This window comes from Eucalyptus grandis, chromosome 8 (assembly GCF_016545825.1).
Source record: "Eucalyptus grandis isolate ANBG69807.140 chromosome 8, ASM1654582v1, whole genome shotgun sequence".
Lineage (NCBI taxonomy): Eukaryota > Viridiplantae > Streptophyta > Magnoliopsida > Myrtales > Myrtaceae > Eucalyptus > Eucalyptus grandis.
Window position 1 is genome coordinate 69138096 of NC_052619.1, and position 15098 is coordinate 69153193.

Genomic DNA, 15098 nt, shown 5'->3' on the forward strand with positions numbered 1-15098 from the left:
ACTAAGTGGATCTATGTGGGAAACAACTCCAGAGCTTAAGTGAAATGAATTGGCACATGCCAACTGAATATGCGTGGTAGACGCACTTTGTTCCTTCATGATGTGCTGTATGCTCCTAGATTCGTCGAATTTAGTGTCTCAGTATTAGTGTTGGTTAAATTAGGTTTTAATATGAACTTCGTAATAGAGGTGTGAATTTGTTTTTGGATACAAATTACTATGGTTGTGGTTATTTTCTGAATGGTTTTATTGTATTAGATATTGATTATGTTAATACTAATGTCTGTTATTCCCTTCTCACGTCTCCTAATAAATATGATAATGATGTGAATGTGTGGCATGCTAGACTTGGTCACATTGGCCAACAACAGTATGAATAGACTAGCCAAAGAGGGCTTGTTGAGCAATATTGAAAAAGTCGATTTGCCCATATGTAAGCATTGCCTAGAAGGGAAAAACGACAAGGAAACCATTTGGAAAAGGTAAAAGAGCTAACGTTCCTCTGCATTTAATCCATTATGACGTTTGTGATTCAGTGAATATGAGAGGAAGGCATGGGACTGTTTACTTCATCACTTTTAATAGATGATTATACTCGATTCGGATGTGTCTATTTGATTTCTCATGAATCTGAAGCATAAGTTGTTTCAGAAGGTTTATGAACCTAATAGAGAATCAATTAGACAAGAAAATAAAAGCATTTAGATCCGATCGAGGTCGATAATATTTATCTGATGAGTTCAGAAAATTATGTGGTGAAAAGGAATAGAAATACAGTTGTCTATTCCATATACTCTTCAACAAAATGGTGTTGCAGAGAGAAGAAACAGAACCCTACTGGAAATGGTTAGGTCCATGATGGCGTATGCTAACTTACATATCACTTTTATGGAGTGATGCGTTGTTAACTGCTGCCTAAATACTTAACCGGGTGCCTTCCAAATCGAGTTAGTTCCACTCCATATGAGTTATGGATAGATAGAAACCGGACTTAAGTTTACTTAAGCCATGGGGTTATGCTACCTATACTCATATGTCCTCTCACAACTTTGGGAAATTGAGTCCCAGATAAAAGTAGAGTATTTTAATGAGATACTCCGAACACTCGAAAGGGTATGTGTTCATAGGTGAGCAGGAAAGTGGGAGAATAACTAAATTTTGAATCACGGGATGTCACATTCTTAGTGGATGAATTTCCTAAGAAGGGCGAAATAAGGGAAGATTACTTCCTATTTGAAACCTTGGATCAAGATAATGATATTAATGGAGTTCATCCAAGTGGGAGTAATATGAGAAGTGATGAATTGAATTCAACTCATTCTCAATTACAACCACATGATGAGACAACATCATCATTATCTAATCCAAGTGGGAGCATAATGGGAAATGATGTGCTAAGTGTACAATCTTCCAAACGGCGAACAAGTCGCCAAAGTATTCCCCGTCGACGTTTTGACATTGAAGGGGAAACTTTTATGGTTGCTCCACAAGATGAGGATGAGCCAAGAAATATTAATGAGGCTCGAATTGCCCTAATAAGGAAATATGGATTTATGCAATGAAAGAGGAAATGAAGTCAATGAAATCAAACCAAGTCTGGGAACTGGTTGATCTTCCAAAAGGACACAAAGCTATTGGGAACAAGTGGGTTCTCGAAATAAAGCGAAAGACTGATGGCTCGATAGAAAGGCATAAGGCTCACCTTGTGGCGAAGGGGGTATAATCAACAGGAAGATATTGATTATGAAGATACATTTTCTCCTGTATTGAGATTTACCTCAATTCGCATTATTCTGGCAATAGTGGCTAGTCTGGATCTTGAGTTACATCAAATGGATGTAAAGACTGCTTTCCTCAATGGAGAATTAGAGGAATAAATAATATGGAACAACCTGTTGGTTTCATAGTGAAAGGCCAAGAAGAAAAGGTATGTCGACTTTAGGGGTCGATAAATGGCCTTAAGCAGTCGTCAAGACAATGCTATATACGTTTTCATAATGCCAAAATGGCATATGACTTTACAATGATAGATGAGGATTATTGTGTATATATCAAAAGATCCAAAGATTAATTTGTGATCATATCATTATATATTGATGATATACTAATTGTCGGAAGTAATATGGAGTTTATTCATACTGTCAAAAGTTGGTTGTCTTCCAACTTTGAGATGAATGATATGGGATTGTAAACCCATAAACACTCCTATTGCAAAAGGTGAAGGATTGAGCCATAGATGTCCAAGGACTCCACAAGAGAAGGAACAAATGAAACATGTTCCTTATGCTAGTGCTGTTGGGAGCTTGATGTATGCTATGATGTGTACAAGACCTGACATATGTTATGTAGTTGGAATGGTGAGCAGATACCAATCCAATCCAGGTCAAGCACGTTGGAAAGCCGTTAAAAGAATACTAAGGTATCTAAAGGGGACTGCTGATTATACGCTGAGTTATTATGGAAAGGATCTGCGACTCTAAGGCTATTCCCGATGTTGATTGGGGAGGAGATTTAAATAAAAGGAAATCTACCTCTAGGTTTGTTCTCTTACCGAATAATGGCACCATGTGTTGGAGCAGTAAGAAACAAAAATGTATAGCCTTGTCCACGATGGGAATTGAGTTCGTGGCATTATCAGCAGCAGTATAAGAAGATGTTTGGCTTAAGAGATTTTTTGGATCATTTAGGTGTTATTGGAAGTGCTGCAGATTAATTGTTGGTTAATTATGATAGCCAAGCAGCAAAAGCGTACACCAAAGATCCAAAATATCATGGCAAGACCAAACATATAGATACCAAGTATAATTTTGTCATGGATATGATTGCACGAAAAGATGTGAACTTAGAGTACATACTACGCATAGAATGGTAGCGAGATCCTATGACAAAGCCGGTACCTAGAGATGTGTTTTGTGGCCATATGAAATCTCTAAGACTGCGTAGAGGCTAATGTACTGAATATTATAATTTTCCCTAAGTGTTCACATATGATGAATTTATGTTTTTCATCATTAATGCCTATGAATCTTTATTTGATCTTTATGCATCTTAATGCTCGGTGCATTACTTTAAGTTAGGAAAGTATGTCGGACAGATATGAGATTAGCCCACTCACATGGGTAATCGCCTCTATTTACTGTGTGATAAATAGAGATGAGACTGTTTTTAAGCTTATTATCTATGTGATAATCGAGAGCTCAAGCTTAAAACATGTATGTCGCCTTAACTGGGTGTTAAGATGAGGACATAATACTTACTATGTCCGAGAGTAAAATACCCCACATATTTTACTTTATCCGTCTATGATGCCGATGTGAGTTCGATGAATTTAGTGAATGAGTAGATACGTGAACTCAAGTTAGACATTGGGTATGTATGAACTATCATCTGTACGGTATTGAAAGGTGTAGACATACGCTCCATGGGAAAGGAGTTGATACCGTAATACGTATTTCATACTACGTATGCATGAGACGACCAATAAGAGTGGCAAAAGTTTGATCTCAACTTTTTTATGTCGTGTGAGACTCTTGAGGAAAAGAGTTCCTCAATTTTTTAGTCCCCTCATGACTCTTACTTATTCTCAAGATTTCTATTTAGTGTTTGCTATCTTAGGATGTTGCCAATGGTCATGAGTTTGATTCGATCTAATGGGGCATTTCTAGAAAAGCAAGCTGAACTGAAATTGAGAGTTTGAAGGGAAGAGGAAGATTGATTTTGGAGAATCACATTGTAGTTTTGTATTCACCGGTTAACCAATTATGACTGTCTTTGGGATAATCATAATTGTGAATACAATATATATATCATTGTTTAAAAGAGATCAAGAGAGATATAAATGTGATTGATCGATCTAGGGAACTGCATACTAAATCTACTTAGGATGTGATGCCCATTATGAGCTGCTATATATTCCTAACAGATGTATAGCAACGAGCTCTCAAAGTATGCTGGTCGCACGGATTATTCACCGGTATGAATGTTGAAGAGAGGAAAAGAGGATTATGTTCGGCCCATCATGTTAAGTGAGAGTCTATGATGGATTTTTCTCTGATGGGGATGAGTAGGGCCTGTCCGCCCATCTTGGTTTTGGACCACCATGTGCGAGTGGGAGATGATGGATTTATGAGATGGGCTTAAGGCCCGTCCACCCAAGTTTGGCCCAAAAAGCCCGGCCCACGGGAATAAGGCCCGTGGATGGGGGAAGGTATAAAAGGGAGGAGAGAGAGAGAGAGAAGACACCCCTTGGGAAATCAGAATGTACGTACGTTCCTCTCCCTCTCTCCCTCCAAGAAAAAGAAAAGAAAAACGCTTAAGGCGTCCCGTCTTCCCTTCAAGGCAAATTGGCATCATCGGATCATAATTTCTTCCTCGATATTTGGCATTGGTGTTTAATCTGTGGCTAACAAGGTACGCTCGAATCCGTGGTGTGCTTTACAATCGGTGATACGTGTTTTCCCGGGGCTTCGTCTTCCGCATTGATTTAGGGGTTCGATTTAGTGTCGAATCCGGTTTTCGGGGATCGGTCATTCCCAACACTCACGCTCGACATGCCTCGTTCGGCCTTGATCGCCAATTTGACTTGTCCAATCATGGTCAACCAGGTCAGGTCACCCACTATTAATCAGGTTGAACCATTTCATTGGGTCACCAGCTTCATTCGATGACATTAGCCCCAGTATGTGCTGGGCGACAGTTGCGTGTGGTGGCGTGTGCGGCATCCCTTGGAAGTGCACCACCCATCATTATTCTTGTCTCAACAAGATCTATCCATCAATGTGATCAATAATAATTTTCATCCAACAAAAAATTCTGAAAATGGCCGCATCCAAAAGTTCCAGACCTAGACTATAGCTACCTTGATACCACATGTAAGCCATGAAAACAGTACCCCAAAATCTCCATAATTAGAATCTAGTACTTCTCCTTTACTACCTTTTATATAATTGACTTAATTAGAATGCCCCTCACGAACTGCATTCAATAACCACTCCTTATATGAGATTATTCGTGCATCAAGATTAGTAAAGAGATTTAAACACTATTTATAGTATCTTCAACCACAAACACTATTATTACAGGCAAGCTGTACTCAATCCATACCAATAAGCCCCATATTAGATTTATTAAAATTTGTATATCGTACCTTATTAGATTAATCCCGTAAACTGGTAAATTTAAATCTCAATTAATGGCGATTCAGCTAATCTCGAAGCCCGTTACATTCTTGTAAATAGTGACTAAGGTAAATATGATTAACGTGCGTTGAATGGCAAAATAATTCCCTTTTTCTACGACCGGCTGCCATCATTTTCGAGGACTTGAACTTGAAACCCAGATAAGTTAAAACAAGAAACAGGCAGCAGCTTAATGAATTCAGATATGTCGCTTTGGGTCGATCATTAGCGCGTATAGCAGAGTTGTAACGCGTCCTCGATGTGAATATCTCAGCACTATGCTCGAGCAAGATATAACAAACGCATGGAACCAAGTTGCTGTCGTTACTCTAATTATTTGACAGTGCCTAGAAAACATCGAGGGCATTGTGATCTCCGGCAAGCAACATTTAGCTCTCTTCTCTCTCAGACACTTCCTATAAAAACAAGCCCATGTTAGAAAGCTAGAACTCAAGCCTGTCTTCATACTAAGAACGCAAAGGGAAGTCATTTTTTCCTGAGCTTCAAAGTGTCCAAAATGGCCAAGTATGAGTTCGTTGTGGCATTAGTCCTCAGCTTGTCCCTTTTTCGCTTAACGAGCGCCGGCGATCCCGACATTCTTACCGACTTTGTGGCCCCGAATGGCACCAACGTCGATGGCAACTTCTTCACGTACACTGGCATGAGGTCTCTTGTGGGGTTTAATTCCCCGACTACAGTTACGGTGACCAAAGCAAGCTTAAAGGAGTTCCCTGCTCTTGATGGGCAAAGCGTCTCGTTTGCGGTCCTCGAATTCCCGCCCGGCTCAGTGAACCCCCCACACACCCATCCCCGCGGATCGGAGCTCCTGTTCCTCATATACGGGTCCCTCGAGGTCGGGTTCGTCGACACGACCAACAAGCTCTTCACTCAGACCCTCCAAACTGGCGACATGTTCATATTCCCCAAGGGACTTGTCCACTATCAGTACAATTTTAATCAGACCGACTTCGCGGTGGCAGTCTCTGCATTCGGGAGCGCGAGCGCGGGAACAGTGTCAGTCCCTGTGACCGTGTTCGGAACCAACATCGACGATGGGATCCTGGCTAAATCTTTCAACACTAATGTTTCCACCATTCAAGCACTGAAGGTTGGCCTCACACCCCCACCCACCAAAGCATGAGGAAGAGAGAGTGAGGGAGACGGAGGGAGGTCAACTTCTAATAAAACAATTTATCATTATTCCTGCAATTTATTCTTTTTAAAGCGTGAAGTGTTGAAAATCATTGAATAAAGCAAGCTTGACGACGTACTGATCTACTCCCATTTATCGCGTATAAGATTTGACTTTGCCAACACAAATGTATGAACGTCTAGTGGTATATTCGAAGTCAATTGACTTGCTATCTTTTCTTTCCCCTTCCATGCATATATAGTTTTAGTACATGCAAATACTAGTTTTAGTTGCATCGTCCAATGTTACCAACTACTTTATCTGAAGCTCGTTTTGGATTTTTTTCACATTTCGCCAAAAACCCGGCTTACATTTGAAAATTATCTGGGGTGCCAAAAGATAAATGAATTTATTGTCTGCGCGCTTCAATCTATGCTCTATTGACAAGTAATATTGGTAGAGGCCTCAGCTCATTTGATTGAGACGTTATGTACGAGACAGCCAGTACGAGCGAAATAAGCATTTCCACGCACACAAGCAAAGAAAAAGAGAGGACACAAGCACTTGACGAGAGAAATAAAGAAATGGTTCAAATATACATGGAATATTCTAGCTTGACCAGGTTTTCAATCCTCTATATCTTGCCGAAACTCGATGCCGGTTAACTATAAGGATGGAATTTTTTGTTCCATGCAAAGCCAAAATTATTGTTGTAGTCATTACTATCCACACCAACCTCATCTTCCACAACGCTCTTCTCTCCTTCCTCCTCCATTTTCTTGAGTTTATCCTCTTGACGTTCCTTCATCGCATAGAGATGAGCACAGCTTGCACCAATGGAAGACATTGACAGAAATAGCTAGGAAGACAGAGACCCAGCAAACAGAAGGAAAAGATTAGTTGACTTTAATATCGTTTTCCACAATGAGCTATGATTTATCCTAATTTGATTTCCTTTGGTTTATGAATCAATGTATGGTAAATGTAACGTGATTAATTACACCACTATCTAACCACCATGAATTAGTGGGGCTTCTGATAGGTTGAATTTATAAACAAAAATCGCTACCCACAAGCTCATGCTTAGACAATCAAGTTATATGTTTGTCGCAGTTTTTCTTTATGTGACATTTCTTCTTACAAAAGAAGCAACGGTTACCATCCTTCTTGAAGAATTCTTTTTTAGGACTAAAACTATCAAAATGACCGGTAGTTTGATGAGTTTCTTTATGAGTACGATTTTTGGACCTCTTACTCTTCTTATTGCTAGAATTAAAGGCGTACAAGATAAATGTCCTCTTTCTTTCTTCAATTTCTCTTTCTTTGTTACCACTGTCACTAGGGGTGTCAAAAAAGCCCGACCCGACCCGAACCAAACACGACCCGAACACGAAACAAGTATAATACATGTTTCGGGTCTTGATAGTGTTCGAGTAACAAATATAAAACAAGCAACGAAATGTGTTTCGGGTCGGGTCAAGGTTGGAACATTGTTCGACCCGAAACACATTAACATCCAAACAAGCCAACCAAACACAGAGTCAAACACGTCGCAGAAAAGTGAAAACCCCTCCCCTTCAGCTTCTTCTCCGACAACTACTGCTGCCCTCCGATCGACGCGCCTCCGCCCTCCGTTTGTCCGGGCGTAGGCACAGCTGTTGGGACTTGGGAGGAACTGGAAGGAGCTCAATCTCTCTCCCGCCTATCTGGATTCGCTCTTGGGGCTGACTGAAATCCTCCCGAGCCCCGCGCCCGATCGTCGGTCTCCGATTAGCCATCGTCGTTGTCGAGGTGAGCTGTAGTTGCCGTGAGATTCGGGTTCATGCTCGTTGCGAGTGAGATTCGGGTTTGTGCTCGTTGCGAGCTCCGGCGCGCGCATCCGGGGGTCGGGGATGTAGGGGTTTTTGGGAGTTTCGTTTGTGCCGTTGGTCATTGAGATGGAATGTGTGGATTTGTGCTTTTTATGTGTTTGCTGAAGTTCGAAGAGAAAGAAACGAAGGAAATTGTGGATTTCAGCTTGCGCTGCTGTACACAATTCCCGTTCATTATAATTTTTGTGCGTGTTTCGAAGGATAAACCTGGGTTAGTGTTTCCCATTAGAAATTTGGTGGGTGGGTGAGTGAGTTGAGCCTTTTTTTTAATGATGTTGTGATATGTTTGGTTGCAAATCGCTGCATCGTTGTCGGATATGGGTGAGAGAGCTAGTATGAACATCTAGAGTCTGTCTTCTGGTTCATCATTCACGTTCAGTCCGGAATATGTCAGAATGAGCAGACTTCTGATGTAGAACAGACTTTGACACTAAAGTCTGGCAGCCTTCAGACTTTGACACGGCAGTCTTCGACTTTGACACGAGGTCTGGAAATCTTCAGAATATACTTTGGACATGTGTTACGTTCAGTCTTCTGGTCGTCTTCACACTTTGACAATATCCTTTACATGTTCTATCATCTGCATGGTCTATTACTTAATCATTAAACATGTTAGTAGCTTTTGATTTATTTTGTCATCTTCAAAACATCATAAGGGATTTCCCTAACAATCTCCCCCTTTTGATGATGACAAAACAATCTCTGAATATGCAGATTTGTAAACATACTTTTAAATCAAAGGATATCAGAAGATAGAAAATAAATTGAGCATAACAATATATAGAAAAATAATCGCAGCTCAATATTATGCCATAGATAATATAATATCAACCAATCAGCACATATGCATATTCATATCTTCTCTCCCTTTTTGTCATAATCAAAAAGCGATAATAATGAAAAAAGTATCACGTAGAGAATTATAACAAATATCCCGCATGAATCACAATTTCCAAAAATCAGCTGTTGGGACTTGGACGCATGGATGAATATTCAGAGGAAGATGAGAACAAAAGCAAGCGGCAGAGGCTACTTCGGTCTTCGCTTGGGACGCCGCGGATGGAGGAAAAATGAAGAGCAGGCAAGACCGAATGAAGATGGCTAAAGAAATGAAGAGATAAGGCCAATTGGTCAAAGGAATGATTAAAATGCCCCAAGAGTCCAAGCTTCATCCCCTTAATTAAATGCATTGTCCCCTAATTCTTTCCACAATTCAAATCTCACAATAATATCCAAATTGAAGCCCAAATTTCCAACCCCATTCCTAATTTCGAATTTCACCAATTTAATTTCACTTTCTTCACTCAATTTCCCAAATTGAGGTCCGAATTCGATGAAGAAAAATGTCGACAATTTTCTGTGAGTCCCCAACACTCAAAGGCTTTGCTTGAAAGTCCAAATTTCCCTTAATTTGGCCCGTCCGAATTTCCGCTATTTTTTCCGCAACTTCCAAATCGATTTTCCGTAAAAATCTCAGAATCTCTGAAAATTTCTTGGAGGATGAATCGATGATCCTAAAATAGATCGTGACATAACAGAATTTTCAATTTCTGAAATCGGACTCGAATTCACGGTTAATTTCCATTCAGCACGTTTTTAGTGTGACCTAGACTACCGAGTAATATTCAAAGATTTTTAGTGTAAATGACCCGTGGTCAATTTTCTTCGAGCCATAATGAACCCACTCGACATATTGGTGACTCTCGATTGTTGTGAAAATCTCAAGAATTCAAATACAGACATAGGGTACCAAAACGACAAAAGAATCAGTCTAAGGCCGGTCGACGAGAATTTTCCAATTTAGTGGTGTCACCCACAATTAGCCACACATCTCTGTCGAACCGACCTATCTCTAATTTCAAATCAATTTACATATGTGCCGTAATGATCTCAGCAGATGAACATGGCTGAGCAGCCGATTCCTGGTCGAATTCTCAAGTCTATTTGCCTTAAAATCCTTAATGGCTTCCCTAGATAGTCTAGTTATCTCGAGAGTGATCGGCTCTGAGAACAGCCCTATAGACACGTCAATGAAATGCCCGATTAATTCAGCATAAAACAGGGTTGAAAATCTGGGATGTCACAACCACTCTAATTATAAGGTTATTAATTGACCATGTCTCATCTTAAGAGCTGTAAGTCTTGATAATCCCAAAATTTGGCGAAATGGTGTTTACGATTTAATGCACAATGCAAGCAACAGAAAAAGAAACATTAAGTGCCTCAAGTTTTTTCTAGAGGTTTACCATCCTTAATATGTAATTCCTAATCCCACCAAAACCATCATACCTCATGTTAAAGAATCTTTGTAGATGTATCACAATCTCAACATTAGACAAGACACAATTCATAGTCTCCAAGACCGTCATCATTTGTCTATCAGTTAATTAGCGGGCATACTACTCCTCAAGTGTTTCTGAATGGAACGTTTTATAGATAACAAGTAAATCCAATTGCTTTTTTTCCAAGTATCAAAGTGTGCTTCTTGAAATTTGGTACTAGTGACAAAAAGATCCGGTGGCTTATCCTCAATAAGAGTAATATGAACATTTATCATCTCCATTCCAAATAAATAAATAAAAATCATTTCTTAAAGTTTGAACTAGTAAAAACCTTAATCATAATGAAGATGTTGTTTATAGAGAAAGTGATTGAAAAATAAGCAATCTATATAATTAACGTTAGTGAGTATTGCATAACTCGAAGCCTTATAAGTACACATCCAAACATCATCATATAATCTCATTCGCGTAAAAGACGTGACATATAGTTGTATACTCTCCAAGTGACAGCGGCCATGAAAATATGTTCCCACCAGCATGAATTCACCACCTTTGGCTATATAAATCACTAAGATTAGTCGCACCTCAACTATATGTTATTCATGTGTCCATTTATGAACCAATACACAATTATCTCCTTTGAGAGTATGACCACTCATTAAAACATGAGACATCCCACCATAATATGATACCAATATTTCACAAACCCAATCAAGTGTGTCAATTTGGTGGCCACAACCTAATTCAATCGTTGAAACTCTCTCATGGTAAAAATATAAACTTTATATCTCATTTTACTATATACATGCAATTTTAGATTTGAAGACAGGGACAATTTGTCACTAAAATCACATGCTTCACCCGTTACTTATATCATTCATTGATACAAGTTAAATGCTATCAATGAATCATGCTACACACATTCCGATATGTGATAATATACATGTGATCTAGCATCTTTATTTGCATTTTCACATCTTTAAAAGCATCGAACATGTAAACCATATATACCACATTGTAAAGCATCGTGATACAAGAACGCAGGCGCCAAGCATGCTCCGAAAGGAGCCTGCACGCTCTACCGCCTGAGTTCGGGGTACGTGTAGCTCACGCTCGACATGCCTCGTTCGGCCTTGATCGCCAATTTGACTTGTCCAATCATGGTCAACCAGGTCAGGTCACCCACTATTAATCAGGTTGAACCATTTCATTGGGTCACCAGCTTCATTCGATGACATTAGCCCCAGCATGTGCTGGGCGACAGTTGCGTGTGGTGGTGTGTGCGGCATCCCTTGGAAGTGCACCCCCCATCATTATTCTCGTCTCAACAATATCTATCCATCAATGTGATCAATAATAATTTTCATCGAAATTTTTCTGAAAATGGCCGCATCCAAAAGTTCCAGACCTAGACTATAGCTACCTTGATACCACATGTAAGCCATGAAAGCAGTACCTCAAAATCTCCATAATTAGAATCTAGTACTTCTCCTTTACTACCTTTTGTATAATTGACTTAATTAGAATGCCCCTCATGAACTGTATTCAATAACCACTCCTTATATGAGATTATTCGTGCATCAAGATTAGTAAAGAGATTTAAACACTATTTATAGTATCTTCAACCACAAACACTATTATTACAGGCGAGCTGTACTCAATCCATACCAATAAGCCCCATATTAGATTTATTAAAATATTTATATCGTATCTTATTAGATTAATCCCGTAAACTGATAAATTTAAATCTCAATTAATGGCGATTCAGCTAATCTCGAAGCCCGTTACATTCTTGTAAATAGTGACTAAGGTAAATATGATTAACGTGCGTTGAATGGCAAAATAATTCCCTTTTTCTACGACCGGCTGTCATCATTTTCGAGGACTTGAACTTGAAACCCAGATAAGTTAAAACAAGAAACAGGCAGCAGCTTAATGAATTCAGATATGTCGCTTTGGGTCGATCATTAGCGCGTATAGCAGAGTTGTAACGCGTCCTCGATGTGAATATCTCAGCACTATGCTCGAGCAAGATATAACAAACGCATGGAACCAAGTTGCTGTCGTTACTCTAATTATTTGACAGTGCCTAGAAAACATCGAGGGCATTGTGATCTCCGGCAAGCAACATTTAGCTCTCTTCTCTCTCAGACACTTCCTATAAAAACAAGCCCATGTTAGAAAGCTAGAACTCAAGCCTGTCTTCATACTAAGAACGCAAAGGAAGTCATTTTTTCCTGAGCTTCAAAGTGTCCAAAATGGCCAAGTATGAGCTCGTTGTGGCATTAGTCCTCAGCTTGTCCCTTTTTCGCTTAACGAGCGCCGGCGATCCCGACATTCTTACCGACTTTGTGGCCCCGAATGGCACCAACGTCGATGGCAACTTCTTCACGTACACTGGCATGAGGTCTCTTGTGGGGTTTAATTCCCCGACTACAGTTACGGTGACCAAAGCAAGCTTAAAGGAGTTCCCTGCTCTTGATGGGCAAAGTGTCTCATTTGCTGTCCTCGAATTCCCGGCCGGCTCGGTGAACCCCCCACACACCCACCCCCGTGGATCGGAGCTTCTGTTCCTCATATATGGGTCCCTCGAGGTCGGGTTCGTCGACACGACCAACAAGCTCTTCACTCAGACCCTCCAAACTGGCGATATGTTCATATTCCCCAAGGGGCTTGTCCACTATCAGTACAATTTTAATCAGACCGACTTCGCCGTAGCAGTCTCTGCATTTGGGAGCGCGAGCGCGGGAACAGTATCAGTTCCTGTGACCGTGTTCGGGACCAACATCGACGATGGAATCCTGGCTAAATCTTTCAACACTAATGTTTCCACCATTGAAGCACTGAAGGCTGGCCTCACACCGCCACCCACCAAAGCATGAGAAAGAGAGTGAGGGAGACAAAGGGAGGTCAACTTCTAATAAAACAATTTGATCATTATTCCTGCAATTTATTTTTTTAAAAGCGTGAAGTGTTGAAAATCATTGAATAAAGCAAGCTTGATGATGTACTGATCTAATCCCATTTATCTTGTATAAGATTTGACTTTGCCAACACAAATGTACGAACACCTTGGTATATTCGAAGTCAATTGACTCAGTACCTTTTTTCCCCTTTCATGCGTACTAATACCAGTTTTAGTTGCATCGTCCAATGTTACTAACTACTTTGTCTGAAGCTTGTTTTTAATATTATCTTAGGTGCCAGTAGATAAATGAATTTATTGTCTACACGCTTCAGTCTATGCTCTATTGACAATTAATCTTAGGAAAGGCCTCAGCTCATATGATAGAGGCGTTATATACAAGTCCGACAGTACGAGGGAAACAAGCATTTCCACACACACACACACACAAGCAAAGAAAAAGAGAGGACATAAGCACTTGACGAGAGAAATAAAAGGGTGGTTCAAATATACATAAACAAGGACTATCATGATCAAGCACGTTTGACCCCGTTTTCAACTTCCTTCTGTCTTGCCGAAACTCGATGCTGGTGAGCTATGAGGATGGACCTTTTTGTTCCCCGCAAAGCCAGAATTATCGTTGTAATCATTACTATCACCACCAGCCTTGTCTTCCCCGACGCTCTTCGCCCCTTCCTTCTCCATTTTCTTGAGTTTCTCCTCTTGACGTTTCTTCATCACATAGACATGAGCACTGGTTGCACCAATGGAAGACATTGAGAGAAATAGCTAGGAAGACAGAGACCCAGGAAAAAGAAGGGAAAGATCAAATCACAGGTTAGGTGGTGGAATGCGTTTGCCTCTTGGTGCATGAAGAGAATGGCAAATCGAGAGGCATATTTATGGAGAAACCGAGAGGTCCCCAGGTGTTGACCTAATCAATCATATCATCACTGGCCATACATCGGTTCCATAAACTTTCCCAATTCCAACATTATCTAATTGGCACGAGGGCGGTTTTGAGACTGGACAGGTTAATAGTGATGTGAGCAATTGATTGCTGTAACTTTATAGTTGTCATTGGTTTTGAGTGGCTGAACCATTACCGACACACAAAAAAGTTTCCACATCATGTACCTCTGGTTTTGGGGAAGAAATGGGCGTTGCAAAGTTGGACATTGATGGAGTTTGTGTAGAATTTCAGCAACCCCGACACATCATCTTCTTCAACAATGTCAATCCCTAGTGTTGTGAATAAAGCCGCCACTGGGATGAGTACGCAGTTTTCTTTTTCCCACTGATTCTATGAAGAATCTGCGCTGCCGTGTCAAAATAGTAGTTGAACTAATCCATTCGTTCGAAGTAGGTGTTTGTCATTATGAAGACATTTTTCATTGGCTAATTAACTTAAAGAGCTACAACTGATCATTTTTAAGAAAATACTTTCCAATTTGTACAATCTTTGTGAAGATGGGGAAAATTGTCCAAAAGTCCTCAACCTACAACTTAGTTCTAAAATTTGTAATTGTGCCAATTAAATCTTAAACATATTCATACGTGGGGCGATCAATACTAACGTGAATAATTTTTTTATATCTTTTTCATTTCTTTTCCTTCTTTCTTTTTTTCTTTTTTTTTTTTTTTTTATTTATTGTGGCGGGCAAAGGTGTCGGACCCTCACTGACCACTAGGCAAGGGCAGCAAAGCCTTCGCTAGCCATAGTTAAAAAAA

General features: G+C 40.0%; 2 protein-coding genes across 2 annotated transcripts; both read left to right on the forward strand.

The window, feature by feature from the left end:
- The first annotated feature begins 5694 nt into the window (after window positions 1-5694).
- On the forward strand, window positions 5695-6318 carry LOC104417803 (germin-like protein 9-3). The gene has a single exon (XM_010029016.2). The coding sequence runs from the start codon at window positions 5695-5697 to the stop codon at window positions 6316-6318; it is 624 nt and encodes a 207-aa protein (XP_010027318.2).
- A 6402-nt stretch (window positions 6319-12720) lies between these two features.
- LOC104417804 (germin-like protein 9-3) lies at window positions 12721-13344 on the forward strand. The gene has a single exon (XM_010029017.3). The coding sequence runs from the start codon at window positions 12721-12723 to the stop codon at window positions 13342-13344; it is 624 nt and encodes a 207-aa protein (XP_010027319.1).
- Window positions 13345-15098: the final 1754 nt, after the last annotated feature.

What these genes read in the sequence shown, in the direction of transcription:
- LOC104417803 (XM_010029016.2), top strand. Translation starts at nt 5,695, where the DNA reads ATGGCCAAGTATGAGTTCGTTGTGGCATTAGTCCTCAGCTTGTCCCTT.
- LOC104417804 (XM_010029017.3), top strand. Translation starts at nt 12,721, where the DNA reads ATGGCCAAGTATGAGCTCGTTGTGGCATTAGTCCTCAGCTTGTCCCTT.